Source organism: Tyto alba, unplaced genomic scaffold, assembly GCF_018691265.1.
Source record: "Tyto alba isolate M040663 unplaced genomic scaffold, T.alba_DEE_v4.0 Super-Scaffold_40, whole genome shotgun sequence".
Classification (NCBI taxonomy): domain Eukaryota; kingdom Metazoa; phylum Chordata; class Aves; order Strigiformes; family Tytonidae; genus Tyto; species Tyto alba.
Window position 1 is genome coordinate 19111596 of NW_024881316.1, and position 13239 is coordinate 19124834.

General features: G+C 35.5%; 1 protein-coding gene across 8 annotated transcripts in view; it reads right to left on the reverse strand.

Moving 5' to 3' along the window:
• ADGRB3 (adhesion G protein-coupled receptor B3) overlaps positions 1 to 13239 on the reverse strand; it is a 468217-nt gene that overhangs the window by 41200 nt on the left and 413778 nt on the right. For all 8 annotated transcript variants that reach the window (XM_042803555.1, XM_042803551.1, XM_042803553.1 and 5 more), the window contains 2 exons: positions 5206 to 5356; positions 4558 to 4627 (listed from right to left, as the gene is read on the reverse strand). In XM_042803555.1, the coding sequence (XP_042659489.1) occupies positions 4558 to 4627; positions 5206 to 5356 (221 nt within the window). The remainder of the gene's footprint in view (positions 1 to 4557; positions 4628 to 5205; positions 5357 to 13239) is intronic.

Below are 13239 nucleotides of genomic sequence, written 5' to 3' on the forward strand. Positions count from 1 at the left end.
GAAGAGTAGTTTGCAAATCTTTATTGAATTTCCTATAACCATGTATGATGAGTTGACTGAACAGGACTCGCCGGGTAGCTATCCAGAAACATTTCCAGTTTACAATGTCTGACACTTTTATGCTTAAAGCAATGAAAGGTCAAGTACCTGTAACACAGAACTTCAGAAAAAACATGTTTCTACATATCTTATGTCATGTAGTGATTGCTATTAAAATTAAGTCTTACAGACAATGTTCCCATTAAAGAAAAATCATATATGATCTAACTGTTCTGTAGTCTCTGGGATATTTTGCAAACAATTTAAATGTATATTTTAAAGCATCTGAAAACTGCATTTTCTGGTGAGCTACTAATCTTCTAGAGTTTGTCATAATGCATCAGGGCTTTCACTAAAAACCATCAGATTTCCAAACACAGAGTGCTTACAGAATTAAATTCTAAATATTTGATACACCATGATGTAAAGCTTTCCATATCTGCAAAAGATCAGGAGCTTCACACACTGAAGTAAAAGCAGCGGTGCTGTTTTCCCAGTGATTATACATTGAAAGAACTGCATGTTTATTTGACTGCATGATCACACCTACATATAAGAAAACTCAAGTATGTGCATTCAAATAATTTACTTGATTCTCACATCCAGAAACATTCACATCAGAAACATACATATCTTCTTTATTTTCCAGTACTGTTTTTGCACTTTTAAAACCCAAGTAAATTAAATGGAAGCACATCATAATATTAATGGTCTGCTAGGGCTGGAATTCTAACTGAAAAGAGTAACAGTGTTTTCCGTTGCAATGAAACCATGTGAAATCTGCCACATCAACCCAACTGCATCAGTGTGCTAAATTCTGGAATGATAAATTGATGCAAATACTTCATATCTGCTTCACTGTTAAAAAGGCAATATATGTCAGGCTATTCTACATCCTACCTCAGAAAACAACTACAACAATAATGTTACATTTATTTTTGTAATGTCAAAGAAAAATGCTTTCAAAATTTTCTGCAGTTTTTCTTGCTATTTTTCCAAAAGTTAGGTTATTTATTGTGAGATACTGAGAACATGGGGTTCTGAGAGAGAGAATGTATTCACAGTGCATTTCCCTACCAGCATGAACTTTTTAACTTAGTGAAGATGACCATTCTGCGTAACTAAGACATGTAATTAAGATTTTGATGTTTAGTGGGAGGTAGAAACATCAGTTCATAAAAATTGTTGATGTATTGTATTTGAAAGATAATTTCAGTTACCTGTGCTGAAAAAAGGGTCAAAAAGGCGCTTTTTTTTTTTTTTTTTTTTCCTACCACAAAGACTTTTAAGACCAAGGGAGACTTGTTCTCGCCATTTCCCATGCCCTCAAGTAAAAAGGCTGTTCAAGAGAGTGACTTCCATTTAGAGGCAGAGCTGGAAAAAAATGCAGAGGTTGTCTTCTTTTCTTTATGCAAATTGAATTTTCAGCAATCTGGATTTTCAACAATGTGTGATGTTACTATTGCAATGTATTCAATATCTCCCAGTTGATGACCCTGAAACTGAAATGTGTTTTTTCCCAGTCTCTGATGTTGAAGACTTTCTGAAGACAGATTCTCAGGTGCCTTCTTATACCATAAAGCAACTGTTGTCAATTTTTTACCACTTTTCCTTCTTTCTTTTTTTTTTTTTTTTTTTTTTGTTCTGATAGCTCTTTTCTATGCTTTATAGATGTTTTTATTTTGTTCTCCTGTTCTGCCTTCTTTCTCCCTGATCCCCACATAGCAGAAAGCCATATAGATTGATTAGTATTAAGAGCATCCACTGGTGGTTTTATGGGACTGTGTTATATGGTCATAAAATTCTGCTGAGTGATGAAGTATCTGTAGACTTGTTCCTGTGTCCTGTACATTTTGTCAGTTCTTTGATGCTCTCCAGGAGAATGGTTCCTTCTCTTAGGAGAGCATGACTATGACATAATTTTAATTTTTGCTGATATAATGAATTCCTGGAAGTTACCTGCCCTGGTCATTAATATATAGCACTGTGTGTAAACATGAGTAAGTCACACAGGTTTATTAACTATAACTTGTAGTAGTTCTGCTTTCATAGCTCTGATCATGTGAAGAGAGGTAGTAACAATATTTATTAGACTCAGGAAAAGTTAGAAGAAACAACCAAGCTTTCAGACACACAAATCTTTTCCAGATATCCTGAAATAGCTAAAACCTTGTCACTATGTTTTTCTAATTGTTTTTAGGAAATTCCTTCATGTCTGTATCTCTATCAGTACAAGTGTCTGTGTGAAACATTTTTCATATGTAGTTTTAAATGTACAGTAATATAACTGTCTAATAATCAGGACTGAAAGAAAAAGATAGGAATCAGAGACTGTTGATCACAAAACTGATTCAAATGTGAACAGTTCAAGTCACCCCCAACAGTCATATACCATATAAAACTAAGATCTGCTTCAAAAATCCTTGGGCTTTCTCCATTTCCATCAGCCTTTTTATGTTGGGACTATGGGACTGGAATAAATTCCTTCATTTTCACTCTTAATTTTCTCCATTTAAAACTGTCATTTTCAAAAATAGCATCTTACAGACCAGAAATAGTTTGCAACAGGACGCATTTCTGATGGCAGAATGTGTGTAATTAATTGCAGCCAAACAGGCCAAATATAGTGTAAGCAGTTAAAAATCTTACACAACTGCTTTAGTTATCGAGGAGGAGCAGGACAGGAGCTCTGCTTTTATACCACCCAACAGCTGTTATGGGACACAATTCTTTACTGGCTTCTAGAGTAGGACAGCACATCAGCTGGTGATGGAGGAAGAATCTCCATTCCTTGCATTTCCTGTTTTCCTTATGCAATTCTGATGCCAAATGCCAAGAAAATGTATTTGCAAATAAGATGACAAAGCTGCATTATGGTTCTGTTTGTCCCTCATACACCTTCATTTCTGCTTTTGTCCCACGTTACCGTCTCAGATGAATTTGGATCCTGGGAGAGGAGGTGTTACATGTAAAGGGACCCACTCTTTTTCACTTTACAGGTTACCCTTAACGAATGATTTATTGCTTTGTCTGAATATTTCAGTATATTCTCTTTTAAAAATGCATTCAGCCCAGGAAGGAAGCAAGAAGCAACACTAACTAAAGCAAGTAGTCACACATGAATAATTTCAGTAGAGTAAATGCAATGGGATTGTTCCTGTGAGGAACATAGCTACTTCCCCAATGGGGTCTGGATACTGTCATCTTGTGATTTGTCATTATCAGAGCTGAAATGGTTATCCAGTGTTGGTTCAAGGACTAAATAATAAAAAAGCCAGAAAGATGAGAACGTATTAGTTAAAAAAAAACTGTCAGTGGAGCAGGTCCTCAATATAATTCCCAAAAGATGGCTAAGACCCTTGTTTCACTAATGATTGCCAGCTATAAGTGCAAGTTGAGCACTTCAGTTAGGTAAGCCATTCCCCATTAAAAAAAATGCAAGATGCACGTTGTCACATTTTAAAACTAAAGACGTCAGTGTTTACAGATGGTATTCAGGAGGAGATCTGTTTTTGAATCCTTACCCACCCAGAGCTGGAATGAGGGCTTGAAGTCTCCCCTACCATGTGCTAAGATGATGGGGCACACAGGGCAGGGGTTAATGATGCTGAGAATAATTAAATATTCATTGAAGCGAGGACTTAACCTAACTCATCTACATCTCTGATGAATGTGTTCTTTACCAGGCTACAGAGTCATATTTCCCCTCGTTCTGTCCAGATGCATACTTAATTTCTTAGGCAATGTAACGAGAGCTCCAAACAGGACAACCAAAGGAAATGCACTCTTGCATGCATAACATCTCGGTGGTTGGAACGCTCTGCTGGCAGAAGGGACACTCAGCCCAAGCTCCTTCTTCAGCAGGAGACAACTGAAGGGCAGCCTCGCTGTGGAGTGAGTTTTCCAGGGTGCTAAATACCCACTGGAACCAGTCAGGTCGCTAAACAGGAACTGTATTCATAAAATTTAAATGAAGTCCACATATCTCCTCCTCGCTCTCTCTCAAGTACGGCCCAGTCCAGGAAATGGGCTAGATCAGGCACTCCAGGAGAGAGGGGATGGATGGGGAAGCTATTTTGAGATTTCTGCAGGGCTTTGCCTCCGAACAGCTCAGGGGCATTAAAGCCGAGGTACGTGATTGGTAGCAAGAAACCTAGGTTGCCAGTATTTTTAGACATGTTTATAGGTTGGGAAAGGCTAGCAATGACATTTAACATTCTCTTTGGTAAATGGATTTAAAAGTTAGGTGTCTAAGTGGACCTAATCCTCAGTGTTTCTACAAGACCCGCTACTTCAGAAACTCACAAGAAATCTACGATCCCTGGTGATTTACTTAGCTCAGTCCAAGGCTGGCATATGGTTTTCTCTTTGTTCTTGTGTGGACCACTCAGTGACTCTTAGGGCAGTTCCAAGTGTGAATGGATACCTGTAGAGCCTTTAGACTACGCTATCTAATTCCTGATGCGTATGACATTCTTGTTAATTAAAAACATAACTTATCATTTCAGATTGACTTACTAATGGGCTGTTCCATATCCTTTTGTCTTCGTAAAGCCTATTGATATTGCAACCACTAGTGCTGGTAAACCTGAAAAAAAAAAAAAAAAACAACAAAACAGAACAGTAACAACCATTAGATGCTGAGCAAAATATTACTGTTCTGCCTGGACAAAAAATGACAGGGCAAGCTAATGCAAAATGGCCAATTTTACATGGAATGAATCATTTAATGAAGCACAGTGCTATTGCAGGATTTGTTTTTCTGAAGCACTGGTAGGGAGAACACTGTTTTCTGCCCACGGTGTACGACTTTGATGTAGCTAAATTGCTGGTACATTTGACAGGTCTTAAAGTGAACTAGGAAGAGGCTTCATGAATATTCAGTGAATGTTTTTTCTTGTTTTATTTTGATTTCTTGCTATTACACTGCTTTTCTGAAAATCTAAAATTTTGTTAAAACATATTTATAAAAGAATGCTAAAATATACCCCAGTATAGTTTGAGCTTGAGATAACATGGAAAGGCTCCTAACCTAGTTTTCTTTTTAGTAATGTGCTGTCTACTGTCTTTCAGGTTTACTGAAGAAAATGATGATATTCTTGACATTGTCTACACATTAAACGTTTCATCCCAATGATTCGGAGGAAATTATTTTTACAGACTTACCCCATCCAAGGCACAGGAAACGTTTCCTTATGAGCCGTGTCCTAATTTTTCCAGTAACAGCCATATATGACTGCCACGCTTCTGTCAAAACCCAACAGAATGAAGCTAAGAAGAAGAAGTGTAAAAATGCGGTGGTTGTGGTGCAGATTCCCTGCAGGGAGCAAAGAGAAGCTCATGCTGAATACTTAGGGACACTCATTTCTCTTTTCAATTCAAAGAGTTGTCATATTCTATAATCTTGACCTTTATACTTAGTATGAACTCCCCCTTTATGATGTGGTGGTCACAAAGAGAGAGAAAGAGAGATTTTGCTGAGGATTAGGCAGAAGAGGTTTTGACTGTTTTCTCAAACACTGAGTGTGTTGAACAGGGACAAAGAACACAAAATAAATCATGCCACCAGATTTTTCTCTACACATTTAGTTTGACCAGGGACCATCATAAAGCCATTGTCATAAGCAAGTTGCAAAGTTACTGATTATAAAATCTCATAGAGCTGAATAAAGAAAATGTGGGGATGCAAATGCTCCTAATTGCCAGATAAATTTTCTTTCCCTCCATGCAGAAAGACCCTGAGTGTAAATCTGAATTTAGACAATAGATTGTTTGATTTATTTGATTTTTTATTTAAATCTTATAGAATGTTAACCTATAGGAATATAGTTCCTGAGATGTTTTCAGTCAGGTTTAAGTATCATAGCCTTAACAATTACCCTGGATATTGTTTTTATGGGTGTCAGTCATTTGTCATCTGAAAAGTATTTTGAACACATGTGGTTTGGTTTTTTTTTGTCATTGTAGCCCTTAATTAAACTTGACATTGTAGTTTATATTAATGATCTTCATATAAATTGTGATCTAACTTCCACTGTGTTGCTTAAAAAGCCATCTGAAGGCTATAAAATGCAGTGTGCATTGTACCCCAGAACCAAAACCACACCAGTAAAGTTGAGAACATCCTTATCACAAGTTATACTTATCAAAATTTGAAGTGTCAAAATTATATCAAGGCAAAAAAAAAACCATTAATGGCCCCAATATTAACAATATTTACAATGCAAGATCATACTTGAGAAATGTAGATATTATTTTTATGATTAATGCAGCATACACATCTAATAGCTAATTTTCACATATGTAATAAAAGGCTAGTAAATTTTTTTTTTTTTTACTATTATCCCAGTTCAGCAAACTGTTTAGGGACAATATATGCAAGTTACTAATTGCATATAGATTCTTGCATGTAGTGTTGAATCAAGGCTGGTAGCTACAAAAATTTGTGAAGAATAAGATATATATGACACCATGCTTGTTTTTTAGTTCATTTTATATTCTTAATTACTTTCAGGTCTTTTTGTTTTGAATTCTCTATTGTGTTAATTTTCCCAGATCCTTATCTGAAATCAATTGTGTTGGTTCATTCCAATAGTTATCTCAAATACATAGTTTATAGCTGATATCAGCTGATATTAGCATTATCTGATATCAGCCTCTGAACTTTCAAAGAGTTATGCACTTGAAGAGTCAAAATTTAATGATTTTTCCACTATGAATTTGCAGATGTGACAAACACCTTGTTTTCTAATCCTGGGTCAAATAGTCTATTTAAATCTGGGTGAAAGGGTTTTTTTTATAATTATATGCAAGAGAACTATTATTTTTAAAAAGCGAGGAAGGTACACTGGAAAAAAAAAGTAGATTCTGAAAATGTACTAGTCATTTCATCCTAGATTTTGCCACTAATTCTTATGTTTAGATGTCCCTAAAGTATCTGAATTCATAAAATCTATCCTGTTAAAGCCTGACTGATAGCAATATTTTCTGTATATGAAAAATAAATACTTATTTAAAATGAAAGCTATGCCATGAAACACACAATAAATATAATAGAAAATATGGTAATGTCCTTTCTTTTACTATCTGGCTCATATGTTATGAATTCCCACTATGCAACTTTATTTTTCTTTCCTATCAATGCTTTTGTAAAAGCTAGCTTGTTCTATTGGAACGAGAGTTTGACAATAAGATTACTTTTGAGGAATAGTACAGAAACTTCTAGGGAGAAACTGCATAGGTAAATCACAGTATTACCCTGAAAAAAAAAAAAAAAAAAAAAAAAAAAGTGAATATGCTATTTCATTATAAACAATGCAAAGACAAACAAATTCTGATCTTTTGGTGAAAACTTTGCTAGCGTATGTCTGACTGAGCATGGACTGTAGGATTTAGTTCATAATTTATCCCTTGTATTGAAAGAAAGATAGATGATAATAATTTGAGACAAATGTGAACATGGGTGTTGTGGAAGAAAGAACTGTGATGAAAATGTTAATGATCGTGTTGATCACAAAATGAGAAGACAGAATCAAATTTTATTAGAAGTGATCTGTGCTCTAGCTGGAATATATGACTGCTGATTATAACTAACTCTTCTGAATGGCAGACAGGGGTCTTTAATGAACACTGATGGTAAGTCTGTATCAATGATATAACCACATATCTGCATCACATACCATCAAAAAGATGCAAATCAACCTTAAAACATCACCTAACAACTGCTGTGGCATTGTGATGACAGAATCATGTGCAGGCAGTGCTTGAAGTGAATTCAGCCTCCCTCCCCCAGCCAGAGACGTAGTCCTGGAAAATGAACTCCCCTCTCCCAGGTATAGCTATGGGCTCAGTATGGTTCACAAATACCCTCCTGGAAATCTTGCTTTTAGCTACTTCTGTATTATTCCCCTTTGGTAAATAAGTAAACAAACAATGCTGTCCTATGTGGGAAAGCACTGTATCCAGGAAGTCTATTTCCAAATAGGAACAAAAGTTCATTTTCACCAAAGGCTGTTATTAAATGGGGCATTGAGTTTCTCTAGCCAGGGAGCCGTAATTTTAGCAAGTACTATATTTGTATTTTTATTTTCTCACCAGGTGCCGGACTAGTCACAATCTCTCCTTCTCCCACTCCTCTTTTTCCTTGCCAAGGGACCACCACCTCCCCTCACCTCGCTGCATGTACAGAAACATCACCATAAACCTTGTGGCCCATCACTTGCAGAAAGCCACAGTGTGTCAATCTGCCTGCACCAAGAGATAGTGGTACATATCTTCCCCCTTGCTTTCAGAGTTTCTTATTTATTTCCAATTCTAGTTTATTAAAATTCACTGAATTAATTACCTGTGCTGAGCACCTGTCAACTTGTAATTAATTTTAACAGATTAATTTATTCACTATTTCTTCAAGCTTCTGAAATTAAGTCAACTCTGTTATTTTAACCTCCTCTTCATCCCATTGCTGTTGTTCTCAGCGCCCCATATTTACTTCCAATTACAAGTGGGGGAAGGGAGCTTTTCTGTCCTCAGAATGCACAACTTCATGAGCTTTAATTGAGCCTCAAGTGTTTAGCTACCTTGAATATCTAAGTAAGACCATTCATCCCTTTTTAATAAACAATAGACTATTGAACTCAAGAGCTCACATCAGGTATCAAATTATTTCCTTTCATTCTTTTAAGACACTCACTCCGAATGAGGGTACTGAAGCACAGCTGAGAAATGTGAAAAACAGTATAAATTTAAAGCTATTTATTCTAGTGATTCATATTCTTAATGTAATAATGATGAATAATATAGAGAATATTTATCTATTTTTATGAACTACAAAAAATAGGTCATAAATGTAAACTCAGAATAATAATTTATTATTTTGGGGAGTATTGTTGTTGGCTTTTTGTGTGTGTGTTTTTGTTTATTTCTCTGTTTGCTTGTTTGTTTGTTTTTAATAGAACAGTGTTTTTTTCAATAGCAGTGTGAACAGATCTTCCACACAAAGACAGAGAGGGTTAAGTAAGGACACCTGATTTTTCTTCTTGCTCTAAAACAGGTTCTTTTTCCTTCAACAAACTAGTTGCCTGTTTCTGGGTTCTGATAAACAGTATAAGAATCAAAGCTACTGGAAAATTAACATGAAAAACTAATTCTGTATTGGTGATAGCAAAATGAATAGGGCCAAAATTCACTCAGCTGGATTATGTCATGAAATAGAAATGAAAGTTAGTAGAAAATCATTTAAATAACAAAATTTTCTTGGAGATTAAAAGAAATCTTGCCCTGGATTTAGCTCTGAGGAGATAAGCTGAAGGAGATAAATTAAACAGGTGCTAATTTTATTCTTATGACGTTCTGACCATGCACTGAATACACAAAGAGCACTTAAAGACCACAATAAGGGGTAAACGAAACAACAAACAAAACAAAGAGAATGCAAAGGATGTAGCAAAGAGCAGAAATATAATTCTATGACAAAACTGATATATTTTATTGGCTTATTATGACTCTCAAGTCCTCAACTATAAAAAAGACTATTTTTTCCTCTTTAAATTATAAATTTCTAAAGGAGCATACTGCTTATTATTCTTTATTTGCCTCTTTTTAATTATTATTAAAACTGATTTGTCCATTGTCTCAGAAACAGTAGACACTCTCAGAATACTGGTCAGATAATAGTGAATTCTAGATTCAGTACCAATTTCTAGAGTAAACTACCATGAAATAGTAGCTGGATTACAGAGACTGTGGGACAAAGAATTAAGGGCTTGCATCTCAGTACTGGTTTTCTGGAAGGGGGACGGATTTTCAATGACAAAAATTTATGTCAAAGAAGGCTGTCCCTTCAGTTGCAAACACATTTGAAAGTGTTAGGACCTTAATTGCCTGAGAAAACAGCTGTAGACTCAGGTTTCCCTTCCAATTTCATTAATATTACTGGCACCATAAAGCTTCCAAGGTTCCATTTCATTAAAAAAAAATCCCATGTTCTTTTCTTTTACAGGCTTGAGTACTGCTAACACCACTTGTTCAAGCAGAGAATTGAGGAAATCTGGTACCCATATTGAAAATAACATTATAGTGGAAGGAAATGTTCTAAAATAATGTTATTCCTATTTTAAACCAACAGCTATGAAACTATTTATTTTAATTAACTTATAGACAAACTTTTAGATCTCCTAAAAATCTTCTCTGCTGTCCTTAAAAGTTGAAGGCTCGAGTGGTTTAACTTCATGACATTGTTTTCTGATATCTGACATAATAACCCCAAATTATTAGCATTTGACTTCATGAGCATTATAGTGAAGAGATATGCACAGTTAATTATTAGAACACAGGATCCCATATGTGGTACAAGACTGTGAATGGTAACCTTTACTTGGATTTTTAGAGCAAGCTAATTTTTCAGTGAAACAATAGTGGGTTTCTAAGTAGTTATGTGATCTCTCCCACAAAGATAATGAGTGATAATTAAGGACACTCAATTTTTGTTCTTCTATTCAATCATTTTTGCTTTCCCACAGCAAGAAAGATGCCTTCCTAGTGTCTGATAAATAGCTTATAAGCTGGTTGTAAATGACCCAGCTGTTTCTGTGGTTTCTTTGATTTCATTTACAGCTACAGTCTGACAAAGAACATCTATATCATCAACAGCACCGCAATGACACAGGAAGATATTTTCAGTATAGGATTTTGATTATTTTTTTTTTTTATTATGTGCACATTATCTCAACAGCTGATAAACTTTGGGGCCACTACACGTGTCCAGTCTCAGGGTGCAGTCTAATTTGTTCAGCTATTTTATTTAAGGTTTGTCTGTCATACCTTGTCTCCTTTTCTGGCATCTGCCCTCTTATCTGACATATAACCCGAGTGATCCTATGCAATGCTGTAAGTGTGACTGAGAGAAAACTTATGCTTTAAACTGCAAGCTTTCTCCACATTTTCCACTTTCCAGACACACTTTAAATATCTGCCTTCTTATTTTCACCTAAAGTTTCTCTAGATGCTTTAGTGACAGATTCAAATCCTGCTCCTCTTTTTCCATTCTTTACCTCAAAGGTATTTCTGAAAATTACCTTTCTGTGAGTAAAGCATTCACAGTCTTTATTGACACTTATGAAGATCAATCAGAATGTTTCCCATTTTTTCTCATGTGCAGAGTCCAGCAGTACAGGTGCCATTCATATCTGATTCACTAAAAGTATACAGAGTCTTCTTTTTAGCATCTGCCCTTTGCAGTTACTTTTCTTCAAAGTTCTTTGATAATTGTCACCTCTATCACTCATATCAATAATCTCCATGTTTAAATTTGATACCATATAGTTGCACTTCGGCATCCCTCAGTTGTGTATAGAGAACTGCTGTTTTTTATCTAATTTCTCTGCCAGCCACTATTTTTCTCCAGACCTTATAATGCACATAGTACAAAATCATTCTATCAGCTAGATGTGAAGGGCTAGGATGTTGTTTTCTGGGATGGAAAAGAATTAATGAAAGTTGCCTGCTGCATATGCAAACTTTACTTGCTCTATCATATGGCAGGATCTTTCTACACTTGTAACAGTAAAGGCATCCTTTATGCACTGGCATGTGATCCACGTTGCTAAATTGTTAGTGAATTCCTTGGCACAGTTTTGACCTGGGTCAAAAAATGCTCTCCTAGCCCAAGCCCACACACAGATTGAAGGAGAGCCTGGGCCAGGAACCCTGCCTGACAGTCAGCTTGCACACAACTGTCCTCCTGCCCTGGAGGGCTCAGTTGTAATGAATGCAAGATGTGTTGTGCTAATTTGCCCCAGGACTATAGAAATATTTGTGGCTCATTTTGGTTACTGGTTGGGATAGAGTCAAGAAGTCCAGCTGGATAATTATATATATATATAATTATATAGTATGCTCAGCTATTACTAACATATGAGACAGTAAAATTCAATCCATGTTGTTTACAGCATTCTCTGGAGATTGTCAGTGAAATATGCAGGTTTGTAACGTGTTAACTCAGAATTGCTTTCTTCGTGGTTTTCCTACTGTAAATTGAAAGCCAGTTGGAAGATTGTTCTCATACAGTTTCCTTACACTCATCCTCATTTTAGTCTTCCTCCTGGTTTGGACTGTTATTGCTAGGTTATATTCAAGCAAATCAGCTCAGCACAAGAAATATCATAGAACATGTTACTCAGAGGCAATTTAATTTCTTCAATTACAAAATCTGGCAACAGAACATCTTCCCTTTTTGACTTTGTGCTGTGAACGTGTATATTTTTCTGGGCAGGCAGGATATGATGGAATAAGATCCTCTAATTGTTTACAGGATTAATTCATAACTCAGTGGAAAAACTCCCATTGATTTAAATGGGCTTTATAATGGGCATTACACCTATAGAATAAGGGATGAAAAGTGCATGAACAGAGGCTTGTGATCTTGCTTCTTTTTCTAAGTATTTTAAATGTTTACAAAGTATTGGATGAATATTTTTCTGGTAAATGAATATGGCCTAGTTCACATCATGAATTTATTCTGTTGGCTTTGATGTTAAACACTTTAAACAAGGTAAATGTCAACTCTGTCAGGACAAAATAACTTAGTATTTTAACTGTGTCCTCACATGAATGTTGTGAAGTTTCTGAAGCTCAGAACAGCAGGCTTTCAGGCAGACATTAAAGCAAATAAGAAGCCTTTTACAACTCTGAAGCATAAAATCTATTTAAATACAAGTTTTTCAAATTCTTCCTGACCAATTAATCTCAAACTGCTATCACTGTCTTTTAATAGTGATGTTTCCCTGTGTCAGAGAACACCCTTTCCTAGTTCTCTTATTTTTCGTAATATTTTTATTTTTATAAATCAACCCTTTTGACTGTAAAGTGATCATGCTCAGTTCAGTTAAAAAAAGTGTAAATCACTGACATGCTTTGTTAAAACAACATTACTGAGATACTGAGAAATGACAATTAAAACATTACACTGAAGGTGATGCTATCCTGAAATATTACTTTATAAAAATAGCTTTGTGAGGTTTTGCATTACCAAGTCTTAAAGATTTCTTATTAAAAGATAGATAAAATATAGATTTATGGATAAAGTATAATTTGTTTTTTTGAATTGATGGGCAAGCAGAAATCAACCCGGTCTCTGGAAACCACCGAAGAATTGAAGTTCTTAGGCTCTTGCACATCACTGAGGGTAACAGTATTATAGAAGCA